This window comes from Chaetodon auriga, chromosome 15 (genome assembly GCF_051107435.1).
Source record: "Chaetodon auriga isolate fChaAug3 chromosome 15, fChaAug3.hap1, whole genome shotgun sequence".
Lineage (NCBI taxonomy): Eukaryota > Metazoa > Chordata > Actinopteri > Chaetodontiformes > Chaetodontidae > Chaetodon > Chaetodon auriga.
The window spans coordinates 19830373-19846232 of record NC_135088.1 but is presented as its reverse complement, the minus strand read 5'-3'; the positions used below and the strand labels follow the sequence as shown (position 1 = coordinate 19846232).

General features: G+C 42.4%; 1 protein-coding gene across 2 annotated transcripts in view; it reads left to right on the top strand.

Annotated features, from left to right (window-relative positions):
- spns2 (SPNS lysolipid transporter 2, sphingosine-1-phosphate) overlaps positions 1-15860 on the top strand; it is a 59225-nt gene that overhangs the window by 20979 nt on the left and 22386 nt on the right. For both annotated transcript variants that reach the window (XM_076750724.1, XM_076750723.1), the window contains exon 3: positions 12013-12149. In XM_076750724.1, coding sequence (XP_076606839.1) covers positions 12013-12149 — 137 coding nt within the window. The remainder of the gene's footprint in view (positions 1-12012; positions 12150-15860) is intronic.

Genomic DNA, 15860 nt, shown 5'->3' with positions numbered 1-15860 from the left:
CAACACATGGAAAACACCCTGTGGTCAGCTCAGCCTCCGCAGCACCAGTTATTTCTGTTATTTGGCAACACCGACCCTTTCAAAAGCAGCTTACACAACACAAATTGACTTGAGGTATGTGCTCATTTCTATTGTGCATGTGTGTGTTTGTGCACAAGTGTCATTATTGCCTGAGGTGCTGAGGTCTCGGCTCTCTGTGTAAGAGGATGAGGTGTTCATAGCTGTCAGTCAGGTTAGGGTAAAGGCACACTGTTTGAGCCTGGAGCTCTCCGTCCTGTCCATCAGCACAGGGAGACAGTCTTACCTGAGCTCAGCAGACCTGTCAGAGCACCAGGACAGCTCTACTGTCCAAGTGGAAATGACAGGCCTCTGCGCTAATGGCCCAGCAGCTATCCGAAGTGAGTGACACCCACACACAGCTGCGAACACGACCAGTCCCGAGGGAACAGAGGGTACGAAAGGTTAATGGAAGAGAGGAAGAGGAGAGGGGGTTCACCTGGATGGTATTACCTTTGGTTGGGGGGAGTTCTGAGGTCTTTTCTTTGTCAGACAGAGAAATCTGAGGGCAGGATTTCTCCTCCTCTTAACATGCTGTGGTTATTGTATTCAAGTGCTTTGAAGCAAATCAGAAAAAAAAGTCTTAATGGTTGAATTATCGCTTACAATGAAAGCTGGCATGGTAATTATCCACCAATGGTTTAGCATGGGAGCGGAGTCATCGGGGTCAGTCAGGCTGGATGTACAGTGTGGTGTCGGCTTAATAAGGAGCCGGCGCTCAAAACAGCTCACAGACTGTCTGTACCCTGTTCTGTGTGTGGCTGCCCACCTTGTCTGAAACATGACACCAGCACACGCATATACACACACACACCAACTGACATTGCCCCAGTCTTAACATGGTGTCAGTCTGCCATTCAGCCAGTATGTGAGCTGTAAGGAATGAGGCCACAGGTGCTGTGTAAGACTTATGGTTTGAGCTCCGCTAACACATCAGACTTATACTGCCCACATAGAGTTTTGAGTCTAAACCGCAAGAAGTCAGCATTGTACTTAGTAGAAGTTAGGTTTTTAACACTGAGCGTTTATCCTATGCTGTAGCTGTGGCCGTCTGGAACCTGTTACTTACTGGGTCGGGGGTGCAAACAATTGTATAAGTTTATGCACAGTGTCAATCAAACATTTCTACTGTTGAATAAAGGCCTCTCTGATTTCCTTTTACACAGTGGGAAGTTGAGCGAGCAGTGCTTGATCAGCTGTTTTGACCACTCACAGCTGCTCCCATTTTGTCTCTTGCCCTCATTGGTATCCCTTGGTACCTCCTCGCTCTCTATCAGCAGTTTGGCAGCTGTTGTTGCCTTGTTGTCACCCCCATTGGCACCTTACAGGAGCTAGAGGAGACGGAGGGGTGAAGGGAAAGGTAGTGAGAAGAAAGAGCCACCTGTGACTTCCCCCCTCTGTTCACGCATGACAGCGAGGTTTAATCTTCTCCTTTATTGATTCCCAAAGCCAAATAATTGCAATGCGATGGTGTTCAGCGGCCCCTCTCCTGCTGAGACGAGAATAGAACGATGATCTGATGATACATCGGCATCGCAGTGTGTGTGTGTGTGTGTGTGTGTGTGTGTGTGTGTGTGTGTGTGTGTGTGTGTGTGTGTGTGTGTGTGTTACATTTTGTGGACAAACTGCAAGTCCCATAATGCATATCATTACATTTTAGGGTGAAGACATGGGTTGAGGTTAGGTTTAGGTTATGGCTCAGGTAATCTCAAGGAACTGAATGTTAATACATCTAGCGTCCCCAAAAGTGATGGAAACACGACTGTGTGTCTGTGTGTGTGTGTGTGTGTGTGTGTTTCCATCTCAGGCTGTTTTTGTGGGCCATGTCTCGGAGGAGGGCAGCTGTTGGCCGATGATTGGCACCCTGCTCCCTGTCTCCTTCCCCCTCACTTCCTGTCGTCAAACCAATAGCATTGCCAGCAAGTGACTGCCAATCCAATCAGGATTTTCAGGCCAATTAAACAAGCATGCTGTCAAGGCCTCTTCATGTAAAGATCTGTGCTCGCCCCTGATTTTTAAGCACCACAGAAACTGCACCTACAGTGGGGAGGGGGGGGGGGGGGGGATAGGCCTGTTATTTCATCGTCTTTGTTAGCTGTCGGGGGAGTGATCAAGCATCTATGGTAACAAGACTTTTGGTGATGTTTCCTCTCTCTTTCTCTGAAAAAGAGGCTGAACGCTGATCGATTGCTTGGCGCCACGGGAGGCTGCTCCACTCTTTCAGCTCCAAGTGACATCAACAGATCAATTAGAAACACACACACACACACACACACACACACACACACACTCCACGCCCCTCCTGGTCAAATACATGCATTCGCTTCACATATACCTCAGCAAGTCAAGGTCAAAGATAGGTTTGCTGCTTCCTCTTTCTGGTCTGTTTTCGTTCATCATGAAAAGAGTGCGTGTATGGTCTGTGTCATTTGTGCCTGTATGTTTGTGTTAGCCCAAGTTTTCATATCCCATTAGTCCCAATAACAAGGGTAGCATACAGGAACAGACACACAGACAAGCAGGGACCTCTGTCATTTCAGCCAGAGCGTGTCATTAAGTTCACTGCTCCTGTACTTACTGCAGGAATATGGCAGGAAAGAAAAACTAGTCGCCCTGTGCAACAGCACTCTGCTGGATCTGTGTTCGGTGCCATGTCATCAGCCACAGGAAGGGAACTCTGGGAAAAAATAAATGCATGTTTTTAATAATGCTGCAGCTTGGATCACAGTCTGGAGCTTAAGTGAATGCACATCTCGCTACTGTCTCTTGTTTTTAGGACTGAAGCAGGTACCTTTCTTGATGCTTACCATGTGTGTTTGCTCATAGTACATGCTGGTAATGTGCAAAAAATGATATTCCAGTGCAATATTGCCAGCCGGCCTGGAGTTTGTAGCAGCGTGTAATTCTCTCCAGCTGCAGTCCGCACACTGAGCAGGTAGTGGAGAGATCTGCTGCAGCTGCACTGACAAGCTATCAGCTCTCAGAGTAGCTGAAAGATTGAATAAAAGAACGGGCTTAAGTTGGCATTAGGTAGCACTTGATGGCAACCTCTGTAGGATTTAACCACTGAGTTGCTGAAACAGGCGAGAGAGTGCTACATGGGTATTTCCCAGGCTGTGTTTGGCATTTATCAAACAGCAGCCAACGCATTGGTAATCCAACACGGCTGAAGTCTGAACGGAGGGGTTCCGGAGAGAATTAGTGGTCATCAGAAATTTAAGGAATGCAGAAATGTTTGGGGCGCTACATGAAGCAGAATCCAGTATGCAGAGATGAAGACATATTGGTCGGCTCCGGTGTCCTACTCAGACCATAGTTATGTGTCACACCTTACACAGGCAGTCCCATTAATCATTAAAGGAAGAAGACACAAAACTGCCACTCCCACCGGTACTGCACACCTGAAAGAAAACACAACAAACTGCTGCCACACTGCACTGGACAACATTGATTGCTTGGTGATGACTGAGAGGAAGATCCTGCTTTTAGGCTGCAGTGTTTTAGAGAGTGGCATAGCTTCCTTATTCCACTCTATTATCAGTCAGAGGTACCAAGATAATAAAATATATGTAGAGTCTCAACAACATCTCAACCTTTGTGGTCATGAATATTGATTTTCTCTGATTCTTATTTCATCTAAATATCATAGCGAGCAGGCAAGAGTAAATTACTGTGCTCCATATGGATACGCAGCTGCCTTTTATGAGACCCAGCATTCCACTAAACAGCATTAGATTTAGTGTTGTGTTAAATATAATACACCAGAGACGGTGCAAATCTCCAGGCTGCATTCTGTTAGACAAATACATGCTGGTAAGTCTCCATAGCTGCAATTCAGCAGTAAATGTATCCTGCTATTTCAAGCTCTGTATGACTATAATTACACATTTGCTTTACACTGATTAATTGTCAGATTTCATGCCATACTGTAACACAAGTAATTCTAAATAAAACGCTCAGTCATCTCATCGACAGAGCAGCTGCTACCCAAAGATTTCTAAACTATATAAATTGCACACATGATAATAAATTTCCATTTGAGGAGTTCGTCTTTCTTTGTTTATTAAGCTGTTATTTAACTGTTAGTCTATCACCTCCGTCCTGGAAACCGCAAGGATTCATTCAGGAGGAATTCATGAAGAGTTGCTTCACATGTTTCAGTGGAAAGCTTCAGGTGCTTTTCCTGACACCTGTGGCTTCTGTAGGGAGAGCTACCTTTAATAACATAAGCACCAAAAAGTTTCTTTCAAAACGTGTTTTATTATGAAAGGCTCACCCTCGTAAGAAAAAGCTAAAACAGAGTGTTGTTGTTGCTGCAGGTTTAGTGGGCGGTGTTGTCAGAGATGTGTCAGCCAGCAGCTCATGCCAAATACACAGTAGTGGCAGATTCATTCATTTGGTGTCTTTTGATCAGCATCCCTGTGTCTCTGTTATAGAGCGGAACTTTTAAGTAATAGACTATATGGTATTACAACAGTGCTTTGTATTGTTTGCAGTTTTCAAGATATTTGAAACAGTAATTGTGTGATTGGTACTTTTGTTGTGAAGAAACAGAGCATCATAAAATGAATTATTTAATCTAATTAAGAATCATATCAGCCTCGACTTGAGGCCTTCTTGGATTGGGCTAGTACAGGAGCAAGGACAGAGCTTTGGAGCTGTTTCCTGACTAACAGGCATTACTCATCCACAGTTTACTCTTCACACAAACGCCTCCGGTTGCAGCAAGCAGATAACCTTGCAATGATGAAAAGAGCACAAAGGTGGAGGAGAGTCAACAGACACTGAAGAGGGAAGTTTGTATTTATGGAAGCAGCTTGTTTGCGATGTGATGAACGTTGACACGTAGACACACACCTCGTCCACAGCGAACAGGTCAAAGTGACATTCGGTCGTGCTGTAAATGGCACCGAATGACAACGCCCAGCCTGCAGACATGTACAGACCTGCAGATAGGATGAGCTTCTCTTATTCCACTAATTCTGTCTTTGGCAGCTGATGGACATTCAAATTCCTCGAGCTGTTGTCCCTTGGTTAGACGGTCTGTCCTGACTGTCAGGTTTCACAGCTGCAAGAATGACACTGCCTTGAGCCACAATGGGAAATTCCCAAATCACCTAAAAAATAGATGACAGAGGTACAGGAATTTTCAGATCCAGATGACTGATATCTTGATTTAAGGGGGTAAAAAACATAATAAAGTTGTAATGTATTACTACATCACTGGTCTGCATCCCATGTATGTAATAAGTGCTGGTGAATATTGCTATTTTCCTCTGTTCAGCTTCTTGTGGTAATTTATTTTTATATTGAATAACCTAAAGAATCAAATGTGTCCCTGAAATAGCTTTTCTTTCATTTCGCCACTGCATAAAGCATAAAGTAGCTCTGTGCCACTTGATTTCTATATCGAATAAAAAACTGATTTTATTTTCAAGGAGCGCCTGAATCTGTGACAAAACATATTACTTCTAAAGTCTAATCTCAGAAGTAGGAGCTTAAAGGGAGCACTTGAAAGCAGCAGCAGAATACTTTCTGTGTATCTGCATCGGTGGGGGATTAAGGTGCCTTTCGGGACTTTCATTTCCACTTTTTTAAACTAAATCACTGTCAGTCACCTTCAAGAGATATAAGAGTTATTCCATATGCAGCTAGATGAGTGTATTTGGGTTTTTTTTTTTTTTTTTTAAAGGATCAAATGGGCTGCTGAGCGTATCCCACAGCCGGATGCAGAGCCTCACAGGTGCTCTACAGGGGAAACTAGTGTTTCATAGGGAAATGCAATTGCACGCGCTCAGTGAATATCAATCACAACACACACATAAGCACACTCAACATAGGTGTGTCTGCATCTCCTTCTGATGGGCTATTCACAGTGGCATTGAATCATAGGGGGTGAGTCATCCCAGGAGGTTTTGTTCTCCTGGCCAATCAAAGCCAGAGCTGGATGTCCGCTGTTTCTAGCCTCCCTGTGTGCGGCAGAAGAATAGTGTGTGGCCTCCGCTGTACCTTATTTATTTTAGGTCCAACATTAGACTGCCCAACTGTTCCACGAAGAAGAAGAAACCAAACCAACCAATTTAAATTCATTTTTACATTTTAATGCTTTAATGTTAAAATGCTTCATCACCAACTCACCATGAGACATACTTCATAAGGTGCAAAAGGTGCAACAAATGACAACGGATAATAGAGGATGATGGTGATGATAATAAAGGATGATAAATGATGAAGTCAGGACTCACTGGCGTTTTCTATTCTGCTTATAACTGCAGACTTAATGGCTTATTGTTAATTGAGAAACATTAACTTGCTAAATGTCAAGCATTGTTCCACTTAACATTAGGAGACTTTTGAATATCAGTCAGTGAGGCTCTGTGCATTGAACCATCAGGCTGACAAACAACGTCTCAAACCACTGGCTTCCTCAACACACGTCTGACAGTGTTGTGGCTTATCCGAGGCTTCATCCACACCAGAGAGAGGTAACCATCGGACACAAACAGCATGATTCACCTGTGTTTGACATCACACTGACAGCACAGTAATGTTACACTTAAATACCTGACTGCGCTGTCTCCAGTACACCTGTTATTGTGTCTGCTTTCAGAGTTCTCGCACAGCCATTGTCCTCTCGTGGAATGTGTTAAGACTCTGGTAATTGAAGTAATTTGCACGCTGAGAGACTGTGAGAAATATGCACAGCATCTTATTTGGAACATCAGAACCAGTTTGGCACTCCTACCTAAGACTGAAGTGAGAATTCACTCCATGCTTTGTGGGCCAGTTTTGAGTTTATTTGCTGGACTGCTGTTATCTATTCTGTCAGAAGTATACAAAGAGTTCAAGAAGCTTTGAGCTCTTCGCTTTAAGTCCGGACTACAAAGAGACTGAAATAGATAAGGAAGAAAATGATTAATTCATCTACTCTGTAGAGGCTTTAAAATACAAAACCACTTCTACTAGACTGGCCTCAAAGGGGTCCCTGTATTCAGATGAGGCGACATTGATAAATGACCTTTATTGTTCAAACAACTCAGTAAGGTTACAGTGAATCATCTCCATATTTTCCGTGCGGCCCTTTGCAGCACTGTTAGTGCAGCGCTGAGTATACATAATAATTTTGTCACAGATGTCCTTGTCATTAATGAAACGCACACCTTGTGCAACTTATGCAGCTGGTGTGGATTTAGAGGAGGGAGTTATGAGATAAACAGTGGTTTTAATGGAGAGGAGTGTCTTTGTTCAGCAAATAGTGGAGAATGTGTCACATAAGCCTGATGATAAAGGCAGGATGTCAGACAGAGCTGATACTGGAGGGTTTGTTTAACTTATTTTCCTGTCTATGGTTGAGTCACTTCCCTCAGATATAGTCTGTCTACGTAATGTCGTCATTATCACTGATAGCTATCCTAATTACATGCTAGCAGTGAAAACAGTAATTATCAAAAGTAATTCCTCCAGGAATATATCCTGCCTTATAGAAGAAGCCATTATCCCATTATCTTTACATTTATTATGTTCTCTTCTCCTTATCTAATCTGGCAAATATCAAATTCTTCGATACGGAGTTGTTTGGCATCAATTGGAGCTCAACGGTGAAAGGAAATTCTGCTTCTGCTACCCTGAAAATGCAGTTCAAGTCAGTCAGTGTCTGAAGAAGTAGTCAAAGCTGACCATTGTTCTATAAATGAGGTTATGAAAACTTCTGCTGCTCTTTGGCCTGCAGTGTAATCATCCACAGAGTGCGTCTGCTCCAAACATTAGCTCCTTGCTGCGAGGGCTTTCCTGCTCAACATTTGTTACACATGCACTTTACGTATGAGAGGTTGTCATCTTTGGCCAGGACTTATCTCTGATGGCACTGTGGAGATCACACAAACATCACACAAGACACAATGGTGGTCAGTGCAGGAATGGAACTTGAGAGGAGAAACAACATTTTACACATGTTTTATATTCAAGAGTTGTTTACTGTATGCCAATCAAACCGTTCCAGTCATCATATCTACCTGTTCAACGCGGCCATTTTAAGTGTGTTAGACCACACAAAGTGGACATATCCTCTGCAAATTGAGTTATGAATAATTAAGTTTTTCCTATTAATTCTCAGTGCCTGCACTGAGAGTTTGGGTGTGACCTGGCATCTGAAGACTTATTGTTAGTCATGGTCTGTTTGTCCTTCCTGAAACGTCTTGAAATAGACTGAACACATTTATTTTCTTGACATTGAGTCCATGCACACTAATGTGGCCAAACATGTCTTACACTGACTCTGTGCTGCCCATTATGCTGCATGTGTAACATTCAGCAATCATGTGATGCCTTTCCAGACATTTTAAGTTTTAAACAAATCCCATATATAACATTTTTAAGGAAAACATATGGTGTCCTTCATAATGAGCTGCACTGGGAGGATGGAATCATTATTTCCAAGCATGACAGATTTCTTTATTTGGGCCCTTGTAAGTTTGCAGTCAAAGATGACTGACAGGAGAACAGTGTGATCGTTTTAAAGACAGTCTTTGTAGTGACAGGGCATTTCCTAGGGCCAGATGAGCCTGCTGCATCTGACCTCAGTGACAGCGTGTGTTTATATAATGCAGATTATTCCTACTGTATGTCAACACTGGATTAATTAGAAAATGACACCATGAAAGTTTCCTGTTTTTTGTAGACTGAAAAGAACCAGGTGTGTCCTCTGTGAATCCATATAATACTGCATATTGTGTGTTGTAATCCTTAAAGCGGCATGTTTTATTGGCAGTTCAATGCAGAGATATGTCTTTTTGTTATTCTAAGCAAAGGCCTGTTTCAGATATTGTATTCTCTTTTGGTCTACAATTTAGGTCAAAGAGAACAAGGCAACCAGATCTCAATCTTAAGAGCACAGCCGGGTTGTCAGCGCTGTCTCCGATTATACAGAATTTGATGAGAAACAATGCAGTAATGTTGAAACTAATGCACCCTGATTCTGCAGAAGGGTGTACCTGCTTTTGCTTAAAATAAACCACCTGACAATATTCCCCTATGCCTCATGTCAAGTAAACAAAGCATCTATTTGTAACTCGAGTGTGACGGTAGTTTGTCGTCTTATTATTCTGTCAGATCAAAGCAGCTTCTTGAGAAATGTTTATCTGACACATGTGCTTTGTTGGGTCGCTCAGCTGAACGGAATGTTGGTCCCAAATATGCTTGTGCATACTTTTACTACATTAACACTAAGAATGGTATTATAGACACTGGTTGTTGCCAAGTTCTGTAGCAAGAAGCTGATCTTATCTCTTTCTCCTTAGTACAGTGGCTTCTTTACTTACAATGAACCTAAAATCACTCAAAATATCCAAGATATTAAACCAATGTAAACACAAGGCACCTTTCCCCAGTGCAAGAAAGCAAGGTTAATAAGCAGCAAGGTTAGCAATAAATAAATGCAATCACACTGTCAAGACCTGCTGCGTTCCCATGTGCTGACACTGCTAAGAGGTGATAATGGGCCGCAAGAAAATGGAGTAGCTTATCAAAAAAAATCACAGAATTACATGAAATAAGACACAGAGAGAGTTGGTGATGTGTGGTCCTGCTAATGACTTAAAATAGGCCAGTTAATGATGTGTGGATATGTATTTTTGACAAGCTCAGTAATGATCTCCAGACCCACGTGGAACCAGCTGGTGGTGGGTGATTGTGGACCTCTCCCTCATCTTATCTCCACTATGCACTGCAGAACACCATGCTCTGTGTGTGTGTGTGTGCCTGTGTGTGCCTGTGTGTTTGTGCATGGTTTTCTCCAGCAGTGCTGTGGCTACTGGGTGAGCTGGCAACGCTCTGTAGAGAGCTGGACCTGCACTGAACAGTCATTACAGTCATTTAGCATTATACAATAGACCTGCTGCACTTAGCCACATAAATGCTCAGGATGGAGGCTGCAGAAAGAGAGAGAAGGAGAGAAGAGCAGGCAACAACAGGGAGAAACAGAAGAGGAGAGCGGTGACAATAGCAGAGGGAAAATGTACTGTAGAGATGAGGTGGGTGAGACTCATTATCTGTAATGAGCAGATAAAGTAATCCCAGCCCCTGTGAAAACTCAAACTGTGACTGATTCATTCATTAATAGTAATTCAAATTAGATTTAAATTAGATTTTAAATTGCATTTCACCTTCTGAAATGGCACTTTTTTTCTCTCAAATTGACACAGTGAGCTCACACTGGAGGCCTCCTGTTCCAGAGTGGGTGTTACTTGGATAACATATCAGTGAAACCAAAATTAAGCAAAGTTTGGCCAACAGTTTTGATATTAGATCTATTAATATATCATTTTAATATTAATTGACATCAGTATAATTACTTCCCAGAGAGGTGAATCTTTCTGAAGCAAAGCTACCTGCCTTTGTGGTGGTGTGATTTATTTTTTGAATTTGTTAGAAAATGAGGTCCTGTTATGGAATTTGTTAAATAACAAAATGTGGTACTACATTTCCTTAAGCAATGTGATGATGTTTTGCAGAATATCTGTCGTTTGCAGCTTCATAAGAATGAGTATACTGTCAGAAGTGCTCTTAATCTGAAAAGTATATTGTTTTCTTTAGAAGAAAAAAACATCACGGCACCAATATCAAAACCACTCTGCACATAAAACTAACAGCAGAAGAAAAGAAAAGAAGACACACCTGTCACAAAGTAATGTAACAGGATTGCTTTAGACTATACATGTAACTCTTTCCCCAAAATAGGGTTACAAGAGGACATTTTTTCTTTTTTTTATATCATGAAATAATATCACATGTTCAAAACTACAGTTATGCTATAATCTGATTATGTGTTGGTTGGCCTCAGCAGCTGTGGGACTGTGCTGCCCGTGTCTTATATAACACCCCCCTCCTCTCTTCTCTCTCTCATCTCCTTTCCTCTCTCTTCTGTATGTTTATGCTGATGATCTGTCAAAACACTCCAGCCTGTCTCCCCAGCTCCCCTCGCTGCTGTCAAGAGTAACATCTCTGCCCTTTCTCCTCTGCAAAGACACAAAACTCGCTTTGAGAGCATTAAAAATTCAGGTCTGTTTGGGTTGGTCGTCCTCATAAATATTGACTAAAAGCTCTGAGAATGAGGGCCTGGTTGTCCACTCAGCAGTGGGGCAATTAGTGGAACACATTTTAAAGTACTCGTGTTCCTTTCACTAGGATGTAGGGTTGGTTGTAAGAATTTAAGGTGGAGGAATGATCTATGTCCACACAGCTGCCTAGCGCTAACCCTCTCCATGGAATTTGTGCTGGTATGTTGGTATATATTGCTTTTAATTGCCTCGCAGCTGCTCAGTTTGATTGTAATTCCATCCCTGATATGTAAAACCTTGACACGTTTTTTGTCCTCCACCACCTTTTTGATTTGTTTGATTTAACATACTCACAGGATATAATCCTCTCCCTGCCTTGCTTCTTTTAAAGAGCTACTGTATTTGGCCGCATTCCTATCTGCAGCTTTTTCTGCAATCCTTCCTACTGTGGGGTGCTACATTTGTACAACTCTCCTCCCCTCTCTTGTTACAAATTGAATCCTTTACAACCGACACAACCTTTCACAGTGATTTCCCGGTGCTGGATCATCTGTATTTAATATTCTTTTGCCAGGTTTCTTGTTGCAAGTGTAGGTGAGGTATAATGGAATCCTAATTGGTTGGAGTTGGACGGAGGTGTCCTCTGGCAGTCCTTCACTCTGGCCGACTGGTATCGCCCAGTCGATCTGGACAGGTTTTGGCTTAATAAGTGGCTCTGAAAGCTGAAATTCATGGCTCAGTCCATCTGGAATTCCTGGATTTTTAGAGCAAAGTGCAATGAAATGACACGTTACTGTAAATAGCAGTGCAGTGAAGCACAAACAGAAATATGTCTACATCAGAAACATTTTCTGTCACCACATCCAAAGTGACATTTCCTCTTTTCTTTTTCCTTCCACAGTCTTCATCTGCAGCTTCATGGTAGCAGCTCCCATCTTTGGTTACCTGGGCGACCGCTTCAACAGAAAGGTCATCCTGAGCTGTGGCATTTTCTTCTGGTCCATTGTTACTCTGTCGAGCTCCTTCATCAGTAAAGAGGTACGACACCGCATACAATCTGATGGAAAAGGTAGAACAGTGACAGCACAAGAGCTCCAGTGTTATTCCATTAGGCTGCCGTCCCCGTAATATAGTCTACACCCACGGGCTAATTATTCTGTTACGGTCTGGATATGCTTGATGTTAAAGCTAGTGAAATGAAATGATATGCTCGTTAAGTCAGACACCCGCGTTGCCTTTGTGGACTTTCTTTACGTCTCCCTCCCTCTCTCCCAGTCTCTCCCTCACTGGCTACCAGCCAATCAACTAATGAAGGCTCATGTCTCAGACCTGTCTCAATTACAATGCTTTAGAAGATAAGACTCTGCTGTTTCACTGCCCCTTGACAAGAGGATCTAGATTTGATCTCTCCAAAAGCCCCGGTGTGCAGGGCAGAGTTGGATGCATTAAATAATAACATTATTCTTGGGGCGATGATGTGGGGGAGGGGTGCCCCGCTGAGAGCAGTCATCACATTGCAGTAAAGGCTCTGTATATGTTATGCTATACAGTCTAGATGAACAGTTGTAATAAAAATCTCACAGACTCACAACCTGAAGTCGCTCAGCTGCAGGGATATGTGGCATTAAAAGCTGTGTTCGTTAAATTTATGCATCACGCAGCATGGAGCCCCGCAGTGTCGTCTCTCCAGTGAGTAGGCCAGTACTCTGCCGTAGCTCTTCAGCCAGGAGCTGTGAAAGGGAGTGACAGCTCAGAGATGCTGATGGTCTCAGGAGGGCGTCCTTTGACTTCAATCCCCCATAGACTCGTCTGCTGGGACACAAGATGGCAGCCATTTGCCTAAGCAGGAAATACATTCAGGCTGCATATGGCTAAACTGGAATTAAGGCCCTCTTCCCCTCTGACAAACGCCACAAAGGCTGCTGACTGCTGATGAGGAGATGAGGGGTGATCCTCAGCACCCGCAGTCCTTTGCCACAAACTTTAACTTCACCCTCAAGACATGTTCCTGAATGTGCCAATCAAATGAGACAAGAGTAGATGTCGCTTATGTAATAGCTCCACAGCGCTGTCGCCTTGAGAGATGAAAGACATGACATGTAATGAAATGTTAATGACCACTTACAACTGAGTCCTATCATTACGCATTTAAGACACTCTGGGGCATTTTGGAAGGATTTGGAGCAGATATGGAATTCAGATCTTATGTAACAGAAATTTGCCACTGCCATAAAGTGAAATTGCACCCTTTTTTCTGCGTGACCACAACAGATTATCGTCATAAAATGATCACTCGTAGGTCATTTGAAATTTGAAACACATTAGTGGCAGTCTATTTATAATTTCATCCAGTGGAGAGCATGACTCATTTTAATCACTGCCAACCCGTGAATATAAAGAGGGTGAGAGAAGGATAATGACCGTCGAACTACTGTTGTAATAAAGCCTGGTTACATTAGGACAATTTATTTTTTTTTATTACTGTCATACAGAACCCCTGAGAGGCGAGTGAGAATAAAATAAAATTTAAAATTTCTGGTGATCCATTTTCTAACTCTGATTTAAATAGTTTGTCTTGTTTTTTTTGTTTGTTTTTTTTTTTTTTAAAAACACCTGGTGGTGTGGTTAACATTGTGAGAGGGTCTTTTAACCCAAACCATGATCTTTTCCTAAATGTAACCAAGTGATTTTTTTGCTTAACCTAACATAATAAAAATAGCATCACCTATTAGTCTAAAGCTAGTGTCTCTACAAAGCCGTTAAAACTAGAAAAATTAAAATTAAAACTATTACGACAGATTTTGCCCTCTATAGTCCAAGTTACTAGCATTGCGAGCAAGTTTAGCATGCTAATATTAGCATTAGCTCAAAGCACTGCCATGTGCGTACATGGCCTCACAGAGCCGTTAGCATGGCTGTAGACTCTTAGCCTTGTTTGAAAATAGGTTCAAAACAGTTGATAACAGTAGATTTTCCGTAACCTCTGTGATCTCTTTAATCTTCTTACAACGTTCAGTCTACTTTTACAGTTTCTAAACTTCATTTTTGTGGCGGTTTCCTGGCATTGCTCCTTTTTGTTGTTGTCACAGCTACTAGCATTTCTGTTCCAAGTGGCGATAACAGTGTGGTGACCACACAAACAGAAAGAGCTGCCATCATGATCCCACTAAGCAGTGGGCCATTAAAAGAAGAAAATAGACTGACTCTAAATCACAGAGACATACAGCAGTGAAAGCTCAGCTGTGGTCAGTCATAAACACAGCGGCTCATATATAACACAAAAGAAGAAAAAAACAGTTGAAGGCAAATGTAAACACATAGAATTGAAAATAATATGGGTGAATGCCACAGCAGGCACAGTTTTAAGTGTAATCTTACAGCGAGGTGTGTGTGTGGAGTAGTCTCCAGAGGATGTTTGATGGCTGTGTGTGTGACCTCATGACACGATGTCCCATCCACCAGCATGAAGCCTGGAGTGACAGCTGAGAGCTCGGGTCAGCGCAGGGATCACCTTCCACCGTCTTAGCTCTGCCTCTGCTACCTACAGCACCCTCATTAATCTCTTTTCATTGCAGACAAACCTTACAGCATGTGACCTTCCACTCACACACAACACCACAGTCTGACATTAATAGGGGCCACAATGTGCTGTCATATGTTTAGAGTGGGAATAGAAAAAAATCCTCCATAAAGTAAAGGAATGTGAGGAATGTGAATGTAAGACAAGCTAACAGGGACGAATATCCTTACAGTTGATATATATCACCATCAACCAATGTTAAGTCATTGCAACATTACCTAGATGCACAAGTTGTACATGCTACTAATTTCACTCATGGGACTAACAGACAGTACGCAAATGAGTGGTCATTATTTGCCATTTGCATCATTCCTGTGTGTGGGGGAACCAGATTTCTTTGCAGCTTCACAAGCAGACACGGGAGTCTGTATCCAGTCAGTAGTAGTTGCCATGGAAACAGTTAACAATCCAGCTGCCTACACAGGTGCCCCCGCCAGCGTGCATGCTCCCATTAAAGCCTTTAAAGTATTCATCCTTTTATTTATCAGTTTATTACATCTGATGGAAGATGATAGGCCACGGTAATTTAATGTAGCAAGATTAAACATATTAAAAAGCTGACGTGATGTTATTTCACAGTTTCACTTAATAGAATTTATCTGGTTGTTTAAGATAACCGCCTCCAACGTTTTGGACCATGTGCAAAATCATTTCAACATTGAAGTCAGCGTGCTCGTCTGTATGTTTATGTGTTGTGGAGTGATGCTACAGTAATGTGGGAGTGAGCTTGGGAACATCAGCACATAGTTGTGATGTGTGTGACGTGTGTGCTAATTCTTTGCCCAAAGCTCTATGTCAGTTTTAGGAGTGTCTGCGTCTGATTATCTGGCAGATAGACGTTTCAGGAAACACATGTGACTTTTCATTTAAGTGTTGAATCAGCGCTGAATCAGCAAACTTTAGGGCCTAAAAGCTGATAATTGCATCTTGTACAGTATGTATGTTGTGAGCCTGGTTGTAATGACAACATAGACATTTACAGACCTGCTACAGAGTCGGTGCTCTCAGTACTAAAGGTGGCATTGGACTGTTTTCTGCTCTAATGAAGAGTTGGTGAGGAAACTAAGGATAACTGGGGAGCCATTTGGTTGACAATGTGCTCTGGCGGAAAGTTTCCCTTGGAGCTCAATAATAAATCCCCTATATCTTCTCTCTGTGTGTCTTTCTTT